We start from the raw sequence: 18,304 nt of genomic DNA, 5'->3' as shown, positions 1-18,304 counted from the left end.
AAGGCTAGCGCTCTACAACTTGAGCCACAGCACCACTTCTGGCTTTTTTCTTTTTGCTTATGTGGTGCTGAGGAATCGAACCCAGGGCCTCATGTATGCAAGGCAAGCGCTCTACCACTGAGCCACCTTCCCAGCCCCAGAGGGTTTTTTTAAGGGAAGTATTTGTATAGATTTCACTGGTTACATAGTGAAATGTTACAAAATACGAAACTTTTTGTACATATCGATGTTCAAAACATTTTGTATTTCAGAGCATTTTGGATTTTTAGACTAAAGATATTCAACTTACAGCATGTCAATGATTTATGAGATTGTTCCTTGGGAGTCCATACTCACGTATTATAGAAATAACTTCACAATTTCTAATGTACTTTGAAATGGTTTGACATATATATGTACACGTATAATATGGCAAAAGATTAGCCATTATTGACTCTAGATGATGGGTTTTGGAGTGTTTGTGGTACTGGGGTTTTAGCAGAGTATTTGAAATTTTTCATTATCACAGGATCTAAAGGTGAAATCATTGTAAAGAAATATTAAGGGCCACTGGAGGTCTTCCTGATCCTGCCTTGTGGTTCGTGAGACTTTTCCTGAAGGAGAGACGTGTCGGTAGTGGCTGAAGCCCACTATAAACCAAAAAAACAACTGCCTCTCTTCCAGGCCATCTTGATGGCTCAGCGGGCCATATGGAGGTATTTCTCCAGGAAAACCGTGCATGCCTGGTCTCCATCACCATCAGAGAGGTCCTTCCATGTTGTATACTGTACCACAGGCTCCCCTTAGCAGCTGTAGAGAAGCTGTGAGTGCACCGGAAAAGAATCTCCATGGTAGATACTTGCTTCGGGGATTATAAACTATAACAATCCAAATAAATGACCACTTCCTTAAAATGAGCATTACTCATCAGAGCACAGTTCTACTTAAAACTGATCTAGAACTGAGTGCCAATGGCTCACACCTGTAATTCTAACTATTTGGGAGGCTGAGATCTGAGGATCACAGTTTGAAGCCAGCCTAGGCTGAAAGGTCCCTGTGAGACTCTTATCTCCAGTTAATCACCAGAAAACTGGAAATGGTGCTGCGGAGTGGTAGATATCTAGCCCTGAGCACAGAGAACTCATGGACGGCAACCAGGCCCCAGAGTTTAAGCCCCACAAACACTACCACCAACACCAACAAACTGATCTGCATGCCTTGCTAAGCCAAGGTGGAATCCTTTCAACTCACATTTGACTTTTTTTTGGTGGGGGGGAGTGGCTATTTTTGCTTTTCTATTCAAGGAGTCTCAGAAAGTCTTATAAAGACATTGCACAGCAGTTTATTTTAGAAAGAATATGAGATAACAAAGTTAGAGAGTCGAGATTGTCATTTCTTTCATAAACATTAGTAAATCCCTCTCCCATTTTTTCGCCTAAGAGAATTAATATTCTTTGGTGAGCAACCAAGGGTACCACAAGAAAGTTAATAAGGTCATGATTTGGGGAGCCTGGAGGCTGTCTATAGGATACAGAAAAGCTCTGTACAAAGTGCAGAGACCAAAAAGGGAATGAGAACGGAAGACTTTGAGCCCAGAGAAGAAGGACTTGCTGGTACTGGGTAATCATATGACACTAAGCAATTCTTCAATATAAATTATTCCTAGAAATGCACAGATCTAAAGACTTCTGGTGGAAAGCTGCTTCTGTTACAAACCAACCTCTCTTTAATCTCTTTAATCTCAGTCTCCTCCTGTGTCTGAAATCTCATATTAAGGAGGACCGCTGTAGTCAGCAAAAAAAAAAAAGATATACTTCATTGTGATTTACAAGTGCCTAACAATCTTGGAAGACTTGCTAAAATAATTTTCTAATAAAAAAGATGATCACTTAATGATTTTCATTGACTCTTTCTCCCAAGTTTCCTCCTGACTCGGATTTTCTTTTATTTAGAACATTGAATTGGAAGCTGTGTGCTGGTGCCTGAGTAGGAAAAGCAAAGGGCATTCTAAATTCTTCACCAAAGTGCTGCTGAGCTTCAGAAATAGCCCTGGCTAAGTACAAAAATCCCAGTGGCCTGTTGAACTCAGTTATGAACAATGATAGATAAGAGTAGAGATAAAAACATAGTCTTTATTACTGCCCATTATCTTTTGATAAATGAAGTACATCTCCCTAAAGCATTTCAGTTGAGTATGTTTTAACAGCAGTAATTTTCTCTGTTTATATATCAAATTTAGTTTGCTGTAAAAGCTGACATAAGCACCTTTTGTGTTTAATCTCTCTTCAAGTTTCTCTTTGAATAATAAAGTTTCATGTGACCAGTGGAATTTGTACTAGGCAGGTGCAAATCTTTTTTACATGTTAAGCTTGCCATTTCTGTTGAGATTCTGTTAGGTTAGGTTGTCCACTAAACCACTAATATCAAGTTGCCAGGTTAGCAATGATTACTTTTATCATAATTGTAAATTATGGAGGTGTAGGGGTAGGGAACTAAGTTTTAGTCATCTCAGTTCTTCTAGCAATTTCAGCAATAAATCATCAGGAATCTGCCTTATACTACTTTCTTTTCTATAGAAAATACCATATTGTGACTTTATTGTTAAGCAGCCCAAATTGGATTTGGTTATCGCTCAAGTGGTATCTACTGATACCAGACTTCCTGAACTGTGCATTTATGGTCAACTTCACATTTAGCCTCTTCCTAATAATAACATTTTATTGCTGGATATTTGGGACAGGAAGAAGGTTTGAAGTTTCAAAAGTACCATCTGGATCTAAATCATTTAGAACTGTAGGCTGGCAAAAACAGAATGAATTAGATATTGCATATTCATTTTTCTTGTTCGTTTCTTTGGAAAACTCATAAATACTTCAAAAAATCACTTTTAAATTTTGCTTATAGTGAGTTCCAAATTGCAAAGGATTCCTTTCTTCTAACCCTTCTTCCCTAGCAGCAGGACAAATAAACAGATGTAGAAGTGACTTCCATTCTTTCTTTTAAAGTATACAAAGTAATACTAACAGTTTTCATATTTTGTTTAACATTTTAGGAGAAGAGAGCCATGTGACTAAAATGCAATCTTTTTTTTTTGTCAGTCCTGGGGCCTGAGCACTGTCCCTGAGCTGCTTTTTTGCTCAAGGCTAGCACTCTACCACTTGAGCCACAGTGCCACTTCCAGGGTTTTCTGCTTATGTGGTACTGAGGAATTGAACCCAGGGCTTTATGAATGCTAGGCAAGCACTCTACCATTAAGCCACATTCCCACCAATCCTTTTTTGGGGTTTTTTATTGTTGTTGTTGTTCAGTCATGGGACTTGAACTCAGGGCCTAGGCTCTGTCCCTGAGTGCTTCACCTCAACGTGCACACTACCACTTGAGTCACAATGCACTTCTAGTTTTCTGGTGGTTAATTGAAGATAAGAGTCTCACGGACGCTGGCTTTAAACCAGAATCCCCAGATCTCAGCCTCCTGAGTAGCTAGGATTTCCAGTGTGAGCCACCAGCACCCAGCTTCATGCAATCCGTTTTTGAATGTATTGGGAAAAATACATTTTGTCTCAGCAAATCTGGAGGTTATCTTTTCATACATGTCACTGTTACTTCACTGGATGACTAAGGTAATTGTGCTGTTCAGAGCCTTAGCTTGTTTGGACACAGCATGTGTCTGTGTTTACTGGTGTTGGAAATCTTTCTGCAGGGGTTATTAGAAGGGTACTGAATATAACACCAAAAGCTTCTTGAATTGCTTCTGATTAAGTTGTTTTGGAACAATCCTTGTCAAGGACTGTTTGCAGGAGAAGAGAACTTGGTTTCCCTAGAGATGGTCTAGAGGTCCTGGATCATTTCTTCCACTGTCTGCCCTTCTAGTTTCATGGGTAAAATGCTATCCTGGAGGCTTAGTAACTTCCTTGAGGTTGTCTCAGCCCTCTCTAGTAAGCCTTTTGGTTCTGATTGTCCTACCAGATACTTCACTTTGTTAACTGGGAACATTTTTTTTTTTACCTTTTCCAAAAAGATCAGCAACAGATTCATTTAGACCTTGAGGAATGCTGGAGAGGACAAAAGGAGAGAAGAAATTATTAGGCTGGTACTTTGAGTTAATTATCTGATGTTCTCTTACAATCATGCTAGATCAACTGCAATATCTCCACTTTTTTTTTTTTTTTTTTTGGTCCGGTAGTGGGGCCTGAACTCTGGGCCTGGACGCTATCCCTCAGCTCTTCAGCTCAAGGCTAGCGCTCTACCACTTGAGCCACAGCGCCACTTCCGGTATTTTTCTTTTTGCTTATGTGGTGCTGAGGAATCGAACCCAGGGCCTCAGGCATACAAGGCAAGCACTCTACCACTGAGCCACCTTCCCAGCCCAATATCTCCACTTTTTACAGATAATATTCACTCTTTTGGACAGATTTCTTTAACTTGATGGTTTGTTTGTGTCATTTAATGCTTACTGCCTGTAGTTGTAGGCCATTCATCTTTGAGAGCAGCATAATATTTTACTGGGTAGCTAGATATATCCTCATTTAGAAAATTTCTGTTGATGGACTTTTTATTGGCTCCAATCTGAGAATATTGGGAAATCCTGTTAGGCACACTGTATATCCATGCTTATTACATTCAGCTTTAGATTCTTAAATGGTTTTTCAAAGTAACTATACCAATTTGTACTCCCAACAGCATATTTGGAATTCCAATCTCCCTAAGTTATTGCTAGAACTCAATGCTCTATCTTTTTCACATAAATCATTCTAGTGATTTGCGAATAGGTCTTTTGTTTTTGTTTTTGTTTGAGGGCACTAGAGTTTGAATTCAGGGTCTTGTGTTTGCTAGGCTAGCACAAAACCACTGAGCATTGCCTACAGCCCTATATTTCACCGGTTATTTTATTTTTAGGGACTGGGAGGGGTGGAAGTTGGGAGTAAGCACTTGGCTTGCTTTACCTTGGTGCTTTACCAATTAATTACGCTGTACCTGCAAACATAGTCTTTGCTGATTATTTTGGGGAAAGAATCTCACAGACTTTTCTGCCTGATCATATGTTCTACCATGATCTTCGGGTATCAGCTTTCCACATAGCTTTCAATGACAGACATATGTTACTTGCACCAGCTGTGAGCTGAGAATGGGTCTTCCAAGTTTTTCTGCCCAAATTGGCCTCAAATTGCAGTCCTCCCATTCTCAACCTTCCAAGCAGCATGAGCCACCAGTAGCCACAAACTATTCTTTTCATAAGCTAACAAGTAACAAATATTTAGAGCAGGCCAAGATCTATGCATCAATTCAGACTAAGTTAAGCATTCACCTCAAAAGCTCTAGTTTCTATTCATATTAGTCTACCTCATTTATTCTGTTTTACAGATGAAATGACTGAGCCACTTTGGTGTCTAGGAGCCTGTTGTAAGGCTTCCTTGAAGATAAAAGGTAGTAATATTCACTTACGTAGGGCTCTCTGTTGATACTTTTATTCTTTGATTTGTTAAATTATTTAATGCATAATGCAAGACAGGTACTGGTCTTTGGTCACAAACAAACTTGTGAAATCAAAAACCTTTAATTTTACAGGTTATGGTTTTCAAATCACAGCCTATTTCCTCAAGCGAGGAATCCACCTTCGCTGCATTGGGAGACAGAATACTGGTAAGAAGCTGTTTTCTTGGATCATCAATTACTTCACACAACAACTTGCTCTGGATAAGAGGGATGCAAATTAAAGAATGAAAATTCATTCTTGCTTTATTGATCCCATGTAATTGAGTATTTTAAAACATTTGTGATTTTATTCCCCAACTAATATTGTGTTTACTACCTGAGACCAGAAAGCTGAGCCACACTTAGGCCTTCCTGATGCATCTCAGCACTTTCATTGAGTTTCCAGAATACTTGGCATACTCTTAAACTCTGGCTCATTTCATCCAGTATCTATATACATCAAGGCCCTGGGACACAGAGCAAACATGTCCACAAGAAATCACTGCCCCAGTACAGAGCCCCAAGAGCTTTCCCTAGATGTGTCAAAGGCTAGTTCCCATATCTCACTTCCCAGAAGTTGAGATGTCTACTAAGAAAGTGACATCAAATATTTCCTGGCTACAGCAATAAAGTTGGAGGTAAAAACTATTCTCTACGTAGATTTGAGCATTGAACAGAGAATTTAGCCTAACTTTCTTGGGTGGGGTGTGTGTGTGTGTGTGTGTGTGTGTGTGTGTGTGTGTGTGTGTGTGTGTGTGTGTGTGTGTGTGTGCATTGCATGTATGTAAAACAACTCTTAAACTGGATAGAATTTCTCTTGTAGAATCATCATGATGATCTGTACTTTCTTATCCTAAATGTTGATCAAATATATTACTCTAATAGGACCTTCTCTTCACCTTTCTTAGTAAAATAAATCAGCTAACCTAGTATCCATTACAATACAATCTAGTTACCGTTTCTAGTAGAGACTCTTGTTGCTCAAATCTTTACTTAAACTTCAGCTAAACAGAGATTAAAAAGAACAGATAAAGCATTTGATAATATATAATGTTCACTCTCATGCCTATAATCCCAGCCACTCAGGAGACAGATCTGAGGATCAGCCAAAGAAGACTCTTATCTCCAGTTAATCTGCAAAATGCTAGGACTAGAAGTATGGTGCTGGTGGTAGAACACCAGCCATGAGCAAAAAAAAAAAAGGGAATGAAAAGTGCAAGGCTGTGAGTTCAAGCCCCAGTACTATCAATAAACAAACAGATAAAGTTTAAAAGTCTGACATTCTTATTTTTCATAGAAAGAATTATAAACAGAAGAATTGTTTGATGGAGCAGATCACTTTGAATTCTAATTCTGATCTAGAAAAGATCATCTTGTATTTTAATTTTTAAGGGAAAGGACAAAAAATAAATTATGTAGCTTAGTTTTCCTTTCCATATTGCCAGAAACATAGTACTTGCTACAGCTGTCAAAAATATCATTTCAGAACTACTGAGTAAGGGCTCAGGATATCACCAGGGGTAGAGCACTTGACCAGCATGCATCGTGCAGAGTGCCATGGATTCAATCACCAATACTGGTAAAGAAAACCAAAACTATTGAATAAATATCAGCCACTTTGATAATTTTGATTTTTCAAAGACCTAAGCTAACTGTAATATCCACGTGGAATGGGAGTTTTAAACACATCTAGACCACCACTTGAAGTTGATGTCTTTATACAAGAAAAGAACTAGTTGAAAGTAAGGCCAGAACATCAGATTAGGCCTTAGTCATGGAGAGCTGTTGATGTCTATTTGTCTATGTTGGCTTTAGGAAGCCATGACAAACTTTTGAACAGGAATAACGCTCAGTCACTCCTTAGAACAGGGAGAATGACTACCAAAAAGCAGTGGTCCAGTGGCTAAGAAAACCATCACTGGAATATTGACTCGGCCAAGTGGTATAAGGTATTAACTGTGTTTAAATTGTGTCTCTACATAATTGACCCCTTTGGGCTTGGTATCTTATTATACCAAATGTGCAGTCTATGTAAAAGTCTTTAGTTGGCAGATTTATAATGTCCATTTTTTAAAACATTGCTCACATCTAAAAAGGAGTTTTGTTTCTTAAAAAAAAAAGACTACATCTGTTACAAATGTGGTATATGTGTATTATAAAAATACTTAAATCAAGCTGGGCACTGGTGGCTCACGCCTGTAATCCTAGCTACTCAGGAGGCTGAGATCTGAGGATCGCAGTTCAAAGCCAGCCCGGGCAGGAGAGACCGTGAGACTCCTATCTCCAATAAACCACCAGAAAACCGGAAGTGGCACTGTAGCTCAAGTGGTAGAGCGCTAGCCTTGAGCTGAAGAGCTGAGGGACAGCGCCCAGGCCCAGAGTTCAGGCCCCATGACCGGACCCCCCCAAAAAAAGAAGAAAAGAAAAAAAAAACAAGAAAATTTAAACCCATCAGACATTAATTAACCTTGTCACAAAGTATAGCATGATTATTGTACTTTCAGAATAATTTATGAGAATATTAGATTAGCTTATCACATCTTAAATACATAAAAAGAGTGTTTCAGGGGCTTTAAGAGAGAATAAAAGGCCCAGGAAATGGAAAGAGTAAAGAATTCTGATTTACATTTAGATTCCTTTTTTTTGAGCAGGGGATGTCTTTGGAATAACTAGTGTGACCTCTTGTATTTCCTCTTCTCCATCCATTAAAAGTGTGTAGGTTAAAGGAAATAAAGGATGCAAATTTGGTAAAAAAAAAAAATTATTGGTAAAAAAATTATTTGAAATATTCCCAGGATGTTGAATTATCTTAAATTAATACATACTAAAGCAGTAATGCTATTGGCGTATGATTTTATTATCATGTTGCTTTACTGGTTTTCAGACCAAAGAAGAAATTGATCTATAGTTTAAGAAAACAATAATTAACTGGACCAGAATGTATTATTGCTTTCAGATGGGATACAGGGAAATTAGATCTCATATCTGATATGTAATATTAATACTTAGTATCTTAAATTATTAAGGGGGAATTGAAACATCTCAATTCAAGTGAAATGTTATTCCCCTTAGGGGCCCTGGTATTTATACAGATGTAAGTTTTCTGTAGCTGCTCTTATATAAATCTTTTAATTTAGGGGAGTTCTTATCTATTAAGCATTTTCATTCTAAGAAGTGTGAGTTTTTTTATATGAGAGAGCTTAGTTTCCTTATCTTTACAATGTTCTGATTTCTACTGATAGCACGATCAGTTACCCATGTTAGTGCATAAGAAAAATGCCATTTACATCATGAAACTCTTTCATCCTTTTAAGTGGTTCTTTTTGCTTGTATTCAGTCTTGGTCTTCAGTGACCCCTTTTGCCCATCTCTGACCTATACAAACTTTCCCCAAACCACAAGTCAGGAAACAGTGGACATCCAACGCAGAGCCATCACAAATAAATACTGAAAACTTAACACACCGTGTTGTAGCTTACAGTGGGGTTTTTTACACTTACATGTGTACTCTACAGTTCCCTGGATATGCTCTGCACCCATCCATTTGTCTTACCTGCAATCCTGAGCACCTCCCTTCCTCCCAAGCCTGGAGTCTTCCACGTCCTCAGGCTTGTCACTGGAAGCTGTGAAATACCCAAATCAAGTGAAAAGCCTTCTGCAAATTCCTTCTCAAGCCAACTACAGGGTCCTTCCACCAAAGTGTCTCAGAGTTCAACCTCTACAGAGTCCCACTGTCTCAGCTATCTAAGGATCAATAAGCAGTCCCTCCCTCCCAGCACTGCCTTCTGCCCCAGAGGCTCAAAGCCTGTGATATCAGGTTCCCCTAAGATCCTTTGCACTTCCTTCGAGCCTGGAATTCTTTTATCCTTTTATATTGCTACTTTCCAAAGGGCAGGATCCATCCCATTTTCTGCTGGACATGATTCTCAAGGAATATCCAACTGGGCAAGGCCAGTGAACTTGGCTCTTTGAGTAGCTATATTGGCAATAAACTTCAGTTGTTTTCCTGTAATTGTTGATGTAACTCTTATATGCCTACAGAAGTAATGGGGGAATGAGCTAGTCCCTGAGCCTGACCATCAGCCTTGGTGCCTTATGAGTGCTATAGCCCAGAGGGACACAGATTTCCTTTTCCTGTAGCTTCTCCCCCTCACCCTAACTTTTGGATTATCAATGTTATCTTAAGTGATATTTCTTAGGAAATCAGGGAGCAAACTATTCAAAACTGTTATGCCAAGGGAACCTTTCAGCCTGCAGACAAGGAAACCGGCCGTACTTAGCTCCCCAGTGCTCAAAGGTGGTTGCACAAAAGAACCACTGTCCCAGATCAAGCAGCACAAAGGAGAAAAGGTGAAATCCTCCTTCTTTGAGAGATGGAGTGAGTTCAGCCACTGACTCCTTTCCCCACCACACTAGGGAGGTCTGTTTATCTCTCATCTCCGTTGGCTTTCTCTGTCCACCCAGGGCCGGCAGCACAGGGGATCCTTCGTGTTGCAATAGTTCTGCAGAGTGCCCATGTGCTAGGGATGTGGGAACTGTGATGTGTACTTTGGGAAGAAAAGGCATTATTATGAAATGAGTCACTGTATTTTTCTTACTAGAGTTTCTCATAAGAAATCTCAAACCTCATGTTGCCTTGGTTTTTGACCGATCGCTAGTCTGGAGCTGGGGTTGTCTTTTTGAGAATTTCACCTTCAGTTGCTCCCTCCCTCAATTGACACCCTATTTTCCTAAAAAATGCAAAGACCATAAAGTAATTTTTACCCTATTTAGTTATATTCTATTCCAACAATACATATGTAATATAATATATCTATATACATATTTTTAACAAATGCATCTCTTTATAGAGACTGTTTTCTTTTTCAAAAGAAAAGCTCTGGCTGGAGTTTCCAGGAAGTTTAAAATTACTAATTTCTGTTTATTTATTGAAGTTATATCAATAACCATAGAGCTGCATATATCTGGGATGTCTCAGCATCTGTACATAGGTACTATTTCAGTGTGTCTGGGTTATAGACACCCCTCCTGGCATCTACAGACCACATCCCCCATCACTTCTGACTGTCACATGTTCCATAATTTGCTGAGCGCTGGCTCTTTGCTAATAGCTCTCCAGGGCACTCAGGAGACAGTACAAATGAGAAAGTACTTTTACCTTCAAGGAGCTTAGAGTCTGGCAGATAAAGGCTATGTAAGGATTTCTTGATGACATAATTCAGATATCTCCACGTGTCCTCTAAGTGTTTCCATTCTGCATCTGCATCTTTAGAAGTTCTGTCAGATCTTTTCTACTGTTCAGAAGCAAAGTCTAAAATTCTAGACTTCCCTTTCTTACTTTGGAACTTAGGCTGTCCAAGACTGTGATCCTTTGACAAATACAGAATGATTGATAGTGCGTGATCCAGTGGCTTGTAACAGCTACTCTGAAGGCAGAGATTGGAGGACTAAGGTTGAGGCCAGCTCAGACAAAAAGAAAATAGATATCAAGACTCCCATGTCAACAAATAAGCCAGGTATGATAGTATGTTACTGTAGTCCCAGCTATGAAGGAGGAGATAGATAGAGGAGGATCATGATCTAAGGCCAGTTTGGGGATACGGGGTAAGACCCAATTCAAAAAACAAGTAAAGCAAAGAAGGGCTTGCCACCTTAAGTGGCAAAGACCCTGTCAATCCAGCAAAAGGCTCTAGGTTCAAACCCCAGTACCACCACCATCCTCCCCTCTCCCCCCCAAAAAAGAAAAGAGAGGTAGGGAGTGGAGGGGAGGGGACAGGTAGGCATGTAGTATTGGTGCTGCTAAAAATTGGACATATATATTATGTTGCGCAGATTCCCTACCTTATGCTTTATCTGAGCTGCAGCTGAAGGTGAAACAGCTATGAGGTTTCTGCAGCCAGACCCTAGCCACACAGGGTCAGGGCCTTACTTTAGCACTGTCTAAGCAGGTTTGCCTAGAGATCTTCACAAGAGACAACATTTAAGTACTAAATCAAGCTCTTCTTTTAAGTCAGACTACTGTTTTCATTTAAAAAGAACAACTTCTTCTGGTTTATGTGAATATAAGGTTGTAATTAAAATAAGCTGACTTATTTTTAGCTTGTCTGTTGTATTCTTCAGCTGTGCACAATCCAGCCTCTGTGGGCTTTAGCCCTCTTCCCAATCAAGGTAGGAGGTATCACATTGTCTCAGAATCCTTTCTTACACAATTTCTGTCAGAAGCAGCAAGTGAAATGTAGCTAAAGAAGGACTATAAAATGGTTTCACATAAAAGAAAGCTTTACTGAGACATTTAAAAGTTGTGTTAAAAACTCTTGGGGGTACAATTATATCATTCTAGGGACAATGAATCAAACTTTAATAAAATAAGCCCTATGTTTTGAACAGAAGTAAGCTAACAATTTGTGTACTAGCTTCTGTACTCTGATGACAGAATTCTTCAACTTTCATAAAGGAAATTATATGCAAATATAAATCAGTCCATCTAGGCTGAGTGCTTGTGGCTCATGCCTATAATCCTAGCTACTCAGGAGGCTGAGATCTGAGGATCGTGGTTCAAAGTCAGCTCAGGCAGGAAAGTCCATGAATTTCTTATCTTCAATTAACCACCAGAAAACCAGAAGTGGTGCTGTGGCTCAAGTGGTAGAGTGCTAGCCTTGAGCTGAAGAGCTAAGGGACATCACCCAGGTCCAGAGTTCAAGCCTACAACCAACAAAAAATATATATACAAAAAAAGAAAAGAATCCACTTTTTTTAGTTTTCTAGATATTTTTCCATAACTTTGAAAATTCTCTTTTATGACAATAGTTCCAGAATACTGCTACTGGTGATCGAGATAGAAGAGATCCATGCAACTTAAAGAAAAGTTCTTAAGTTTTGAAGAAAAGCTATTTTTAATATTTCACATTTTCCAGTGTTCTGAATTTAGTTCTTACTTAATAACCAGTTTTCAAAATTACATGTTCATTGTACCAAAAAAGTCAGTCCAGTTGTACACAAAAGCTATCCACCACCCTTTTCCAAAGATAACCTCTGTTACTGATCTAATCTGTATCTCTATATGCTTCATACTTAATTATTGAGGTCCATGTGTATTTATTTTGACTAAAACCCTTTTATGGATTATGAGCTTGTATCCATTTTTCTGTTGAGGATTTTGTATTTCACAAGCTTCTATATAATAAATACCTTTTAGTTGTAAATCATACTTGTATAGAAGAAGTCTGTGTCATCAAATTTATGTTTTCCATAACAAAAAGCTTTGGATGATGTTAGTATTTTTCAAAATTAGACAGATATTTACTTATATTTTCTTTGGGCATTTTCTTTATGTTATAGTCTAAGATATATAATTTTTGTTGTTTTTCCTGTATGTTAGCCAGTATCATGCTAATTAAAATCTTCAGATTTAAGAGGCTGTCAAGCTCTGTACCAATGGGCCTCAGGGTGAGGGCATAGTGATCGTATGACTTCTCTAGGGACCAAGCTCTCCTTTTCCTCGTAGCAGGAAGACTCCACCAATGCCATCAAGACATTGAGGTTATCTTTATCTGAACTGTGGCTGACCAGTAAAACAGTCATCAGGTTTTTGCCAACAGACCTCAGTCTCACAGGGACCAGGTTCTTTCTGTAGCAGCCTCTAAGCAGAAGAATTGCTTTGAGGTCCTGACACAAGACAACATGTAAAAAGACAACAAAAGCAAAAACTTGTCTTAAGTCAGAATATTGTTCATGTTAGAATTCTCATCATGCCCGTCACCTGCCCATACTGACTTCTCTCTCCTTTGCCTAGGTAGTCCAGGAATAGATTAGAGCAGCAGTGCCTGTGTATTGGTAGCTTTTCTTGGACAGAGAGAGATACTTTAGCAGCACATCCCCATCTGCCCTTGTATTATAGACTGGCAGGTAGGTGATCTTAGTGAGCATACTGGTGGGAGGATAAAGGTATTCTTTATTACTTAATTCTTCTAGACTATGACACACAGACATAGATCTTAGATGAGATCAATTTTTAAAGATTTATTATCCTTTGCATGCATTTTCAATAGCCTGAGGTTTGAGGTTCTTTTCTTTTCCTTCCTTCCTTCCTTCCTTCCTTCCTTCCTTTCTTTCTTTCTTTCTGCTAGTACAAGGTTTTAACTTGTTTGGCTTGGCTGGTGTTCTACCACTTGAGCCACATCTCCTGCCTGGCCTTTTGCTGGTTATTTTGGAAATGGAATCATGGACTGTTTTGCCCAGGTTTGCCTGAGTAGCCTATTATTACCAGTGGCATGAGCTACTGGTGTCTGGCTTCTTCTCTTAATAGTAAAATTCTCCCAAATATTTCACCAACACTATTGTAAATGAGCTATCCCCAAAGGGTTCTTGCTTTTGCTGAATTCGAGGAGGATAAGATAAATAGATTAGCTAGGATGACTTAGAGTAGGATATATCTGAGCTCTCTAATCCTATGTGGGATTTTTTTTCTTACAATCGCTTCTTGGTGACCAGTTATGTCATGGATTTTCTTAGAAATAACATGATTAGGCTTAGAACAAGAGGAAATGGTATCAGAATGAAGAAGTAAAGAGCAGGATTTAGCCATTGCCTTTTTCCTCATTCACTAGAGAACCTCAGACATATCATTTGGCTTTTAGACATTGGTCTCCTGTCTTGTTAAGTAGAGGTAAAGGGCCAGGCAAGCCTTTCCAAGTTTTCCTATTCATCAGATTAAATAATATTAAATAGCTTATAGAATCTAAAACTCTGGTGACTATGAATTATCATACTTTTTTCTTCCCAGAAAAACTGTAAATTTAAATACCTTTCAATGGCCAGTTTAGCAGACTGTGCTATGTCTCTTTCCTGCATGAACTGAGAACAACACTCTATAATGTCCATCTATGTGTATTATTTGCCCCAGAAACTTGGCACCCTCAGTTTTGTTTGTTTCCATCTGCCATCTTCGCATCATTTTGAAGTTATAAAACTGAGCTAGCAAAAAGTAAAGTAATAGACCCCCATGTGGCTAGCTAGACAGTGATAGGGACTCTCCTAACCAGTATCTAAAGGAGGAAGAGGAAGTGTAGAGATCACCCAGTTACACACCTTTCATTTTCGGTAGCTTCCAGTGGAATTATGGATGGAGATAAGACTGAAGGAAAAACTTGGTCATTTCTCTGAGGTAACAGGAGTTGCAAGACAGCAGCAGACTTCTCTGGCCCCAATTCCTGAAAGCGCATGCTCCTCAGAACACCCACAGTGATTCCACAGATAGAGTTCAATGTGTGAATGGATTGTGTTTGGAAAATTCATTAGTAAGCAGATGACTTAGAATTCTTTACTGATTTTCCCAAGGAAACGATGTCATGATGAAGATGAGGTTCCCAGACAAGTCCATAAAAGCTGTTACTATCATGAGATGTGAGATTTGCAAAAGGGGGCTCTAACTGTCTATGTTCAAGGAAAATAGCAAGAGCTATTCATTCCACATCCCTGGGCAGAGAGCCAGCACTGAGCAGAATTTTGAAATGAGACAATCATGTGTAATATGTTCTTTCTGGCCTTGTGCCTCTTTCCCACCAGTGTCCAGGGCTCCTGTGGACTCTTTCCTGGCCAGGGATATGCCTGGACTACATCATGCCTGCCTCTTTCCTGTCTTCTCCAGAGCTACCCACTCACAATGTGAGATGTTGAGGAAAGATGAAGATTGCACATGAAGAACTAGTCGGTTACCTGGCTGTGAGGGATGACAGTTTTCAACCATAGGCTGCTGCTGTCTAGGCAGGTTCATTTTTTAACAGAACAATCCCTAAAAAGCAGGCCATGTTTCTCTCTGTTTCTTATAGCTATTTCCCCTCTACTTTTAAACAAGGGGGTTGTTAACCTATGATTTATGTATTTCTAGAAATTAAGGAAAAAATGGGTATTTTTAGGTTTTTCTGGTCAAAATTAAATACCTTTTTATTCAGTTCCAATGATCCTTCTCCTCCCACTGTTCAATGATGTTTCAAACTTTTAGATTCTTCAAAATGTCCATGTTTTTTATCACATTTGTCAGCACCAGAGATACAGTAGGCAGACCCAACATTGGTTAGGATTTATTTTTAGCTTCTGAGTGTAGGTGAATGTAAACTGGAAAATCCCTATGATGTGTATACTTCCTACAAAATAACTTCCTTGATTTGTTTCACTGCTTTCATTTTTAGCAGTTTCATCTTTGAGACTACTTGGTAGTACTTCCCTAGACCTGTACAACAGTTTTCTTGTCATCAATTCAAAAGAAAATGACACTTTTAAGAAAAGTGAGGCAATGGGTTGGGTAGGAGAGGTGGGTGACAATGTTGAAAGGAGTGGCATTGATCAAGAGGCATTGTATTCATAAACTGCTCTGGGAAAGGGCAACTCCTTTACACAATTACCTACAGAAAAGAAAGCTTTTAAAAAATAAGGTTGGTTTTCTTGTTGCTGTTTTTGTTTTGGGTTTGTTTTTTTTTGTTTTGTTTTGTTTTTTGCCAGTCATGGGGCCTGAATTCTGGGCCTGGGTGCTGTCCCTCAGCTCTTCAGCTCCATAGCACTCTACCACTTGAGCCACAGTGCCACTTCCAGCTTTTCCTGCTTATATGGTGCTAAGGAATCTAACCCAGGGCCCCATGCATGTGAGACAAACACTCTACCACTGAGCCACCTTCCTAGCCCTAATGTTAGTTTTAATAGTAACTAACAAGTAAACTCTGAACATCATTCTATGCAAAAAAAAAAAAAAAAGAAGAAGAAGAAGAAGAAAACATTTTAAAGAAATAACTAAGAAGCGTGGTGCCAATGGCTCACACCTATAATCCTAACTACTCAGGAGGCTGAAATCTGAGGATCGCAGTTCAAAGCAAGCCCAGGCAGCAAAGTCCATGAGACTCTTTTGTCCAATTAACCACCAGAAAACCAGAAGTGGCACTGTGGCTCAAGTGGTAAAGTGCTAGCCTTGAGCTGAAGAGCTAAGGGACAGCACCCAGGCCCAGAATTTAAGCCCCAAGACCAACCAAAAAAAGAAAAGAACTAAGATACCCAACTTACTCTAAGTAGCAGCCTCTTCAGCAGGCCTGGCTTTCCTTCACCTGAGACCCATTCTATAGTGTGAAAGTAAATGAAGCACTTTGGGGAAGGAAGGACTCTGGATAGGCAGAGACATGTACAATAAAAGACTTACATGTCACTGTGGGAACTGGGCAGGGAACACAGCCTCAAAGAGTGAGTATCCTCCCCTGCAAAATAGGGAAAGTCACCCTGCCTCATGGGCATCTCATGAAGGCTACCACTTGAGCCATAAGCTCTATTTCTGGCTTTTTCTGGTGCTTAATTAGAGATAAGAGTCTCAAGGACTTTCCTGCCTTATCTGGCTTCAAACCATGATCCTCAAGTCTCTGCTTCCTATTTGCTAGGATTACAGGCATGAGCCACTAATGCCTAGCTTTGTTCCTTCTTTTTAAGACACATGCCTCTGCATAGCCTAATGACATTGTGGGCTGAGATTGTGCTCATCTCAAATTTATTCTGTTTGGTTGCTTCTCAATCCCTAACTCCACCTTCTGTAGCATGTCACATTTCTGAATGCTGATGCTCCTGAAAGCCCCTAGGCATTGCAGCATCTGTCATTCAAAAATCACTTTTTTTACTGTCTTATAATCAAATCATAAGGAATTGAAGGCAGTTCCAATTTTATACTTTAATATTACTTTGGACTCCCTAAATAAGCTGATATTGTACTTTTACTCTGCTTTTCTTGTTTACAAAAGGCTTTGTTTGCTGAGTGCAGAGAGCTGTCCCATACAATAACTTATTCAGTGCAACAAACCTGAGAAGAGATTGTATCAGTCTTGAACCTTTTCATTTTGAAGGGACAGGAAGGCCAACTCAGAATGGCTTAGAAAAAAAAAAAAGAAAGAAAGAAAGATTTTTTTGGCTTCTCTCCCTGAGAAATCAGGCTGTAAGGTAGAGCTGGATCAGAGGCACAAAGAAATCATTAAGGGTAACGATGCTTGGCTTTGTGTTCTACTGTGTTAGCTTTCATCTCAGGCTATATGGTGGTTAGTTTGGGTAGCTATAGGTCTTATCCAACGGGAAAAGAGAGCAGGCATACACACCTCTTTGAACTAATGAATTCTGCATATCAATTGTCCTAGACTGAGTCATGGTCCTATTTCTGGAATCAGCTATGGAGACATTTCCTGAAATGGGGACACATTAGATGGATACAGAGGTCATGATCTTTCAGTATAAAATCTGAATATTGTTTCTAGGGAATTAATGAGTATCCACTATAGATATTTTATTGTGTGTCTGTCTGTCTATGTGCTTGCATGTCTGCCAGTCCTGAGGCTTGGACTCCGGGCCTGAGCACTGCCCCCAAGCTTTTGTGCTCAAGGGACACTCTACCACGTGAGTCACAGCTCCACTCTGAGTTTTTTTGGTAGTTAATTGGAGATAAAGAGTCTCACAAACTTTCTTTCCTACCCAGACTAACTTTGAACCAAGATCTTCAAATTTCAGCCTCTTTGGTAGTGAGGATTACAGGCATTAGCCACCAATACCCAGTTTATATATTATTATTGTCATTTATATATATATATATATATAATTTTTTTTTTGCCAGTCATGGGGCCTGAACTCTGGGCCTGGGCGCTGTCCCTCAGCTCTTCAGCTCCATAGCACTCTACCATATATATATATATATACATACATACACACACACACACACACACACACACACACACACACACATGATTCCCTGTTACTGTTTCTAATCTTTTTGTTTGCTTGTAGTGGGGCTTGAACGCAATGCCTGGGTGCTATCCCTGAACTTTTTTTGCTCAAGGCTTGCA

The 18,304-nt window shown here is 39.4% G+C and overlaps 1 protein-coding gene across 1 annotated transcript in view; it reads left to right on the top strand.

Moving 5' to 3' along the window:
- The window catches only part of Slx4ip (SLX4 interacting protein), a 154,433-nt gene that overhangs the window by 127,333 nt on the left and 8,796 nt on the right, over positions 1-18,304 (top strand). The window contains 2 exon segments of the mRNA XM_013010634.1: positions 5,545-5,619; positions 15,638-15,759. Of these exon segments, the coding sequence (XP_012866088.1) occupies positions 5,545-5,619; positions 15,638-15,759 (197 nt within the window).

The sequence above is a fragment of the Dipodomys ordii genome, unplaced genomic scaffold (genome assembly GCF_000151885.1).
Source record: "Dipodomys ordii isolate 6190 unplaced genomic scaffold, Dord_2.0 Scaffold13, whole genome shotgun sequence".
Taxonomy (NCBI): domain Eukaryota; kingdom Metazoa; phylum Chordata; class Mammalia; order Rodentia; family Heteromyidae; genus Dipodomys; species Dipodomys ordii.
This window is presented reverse-complemented; position numbering and strand designations above follow the sequence as displayed.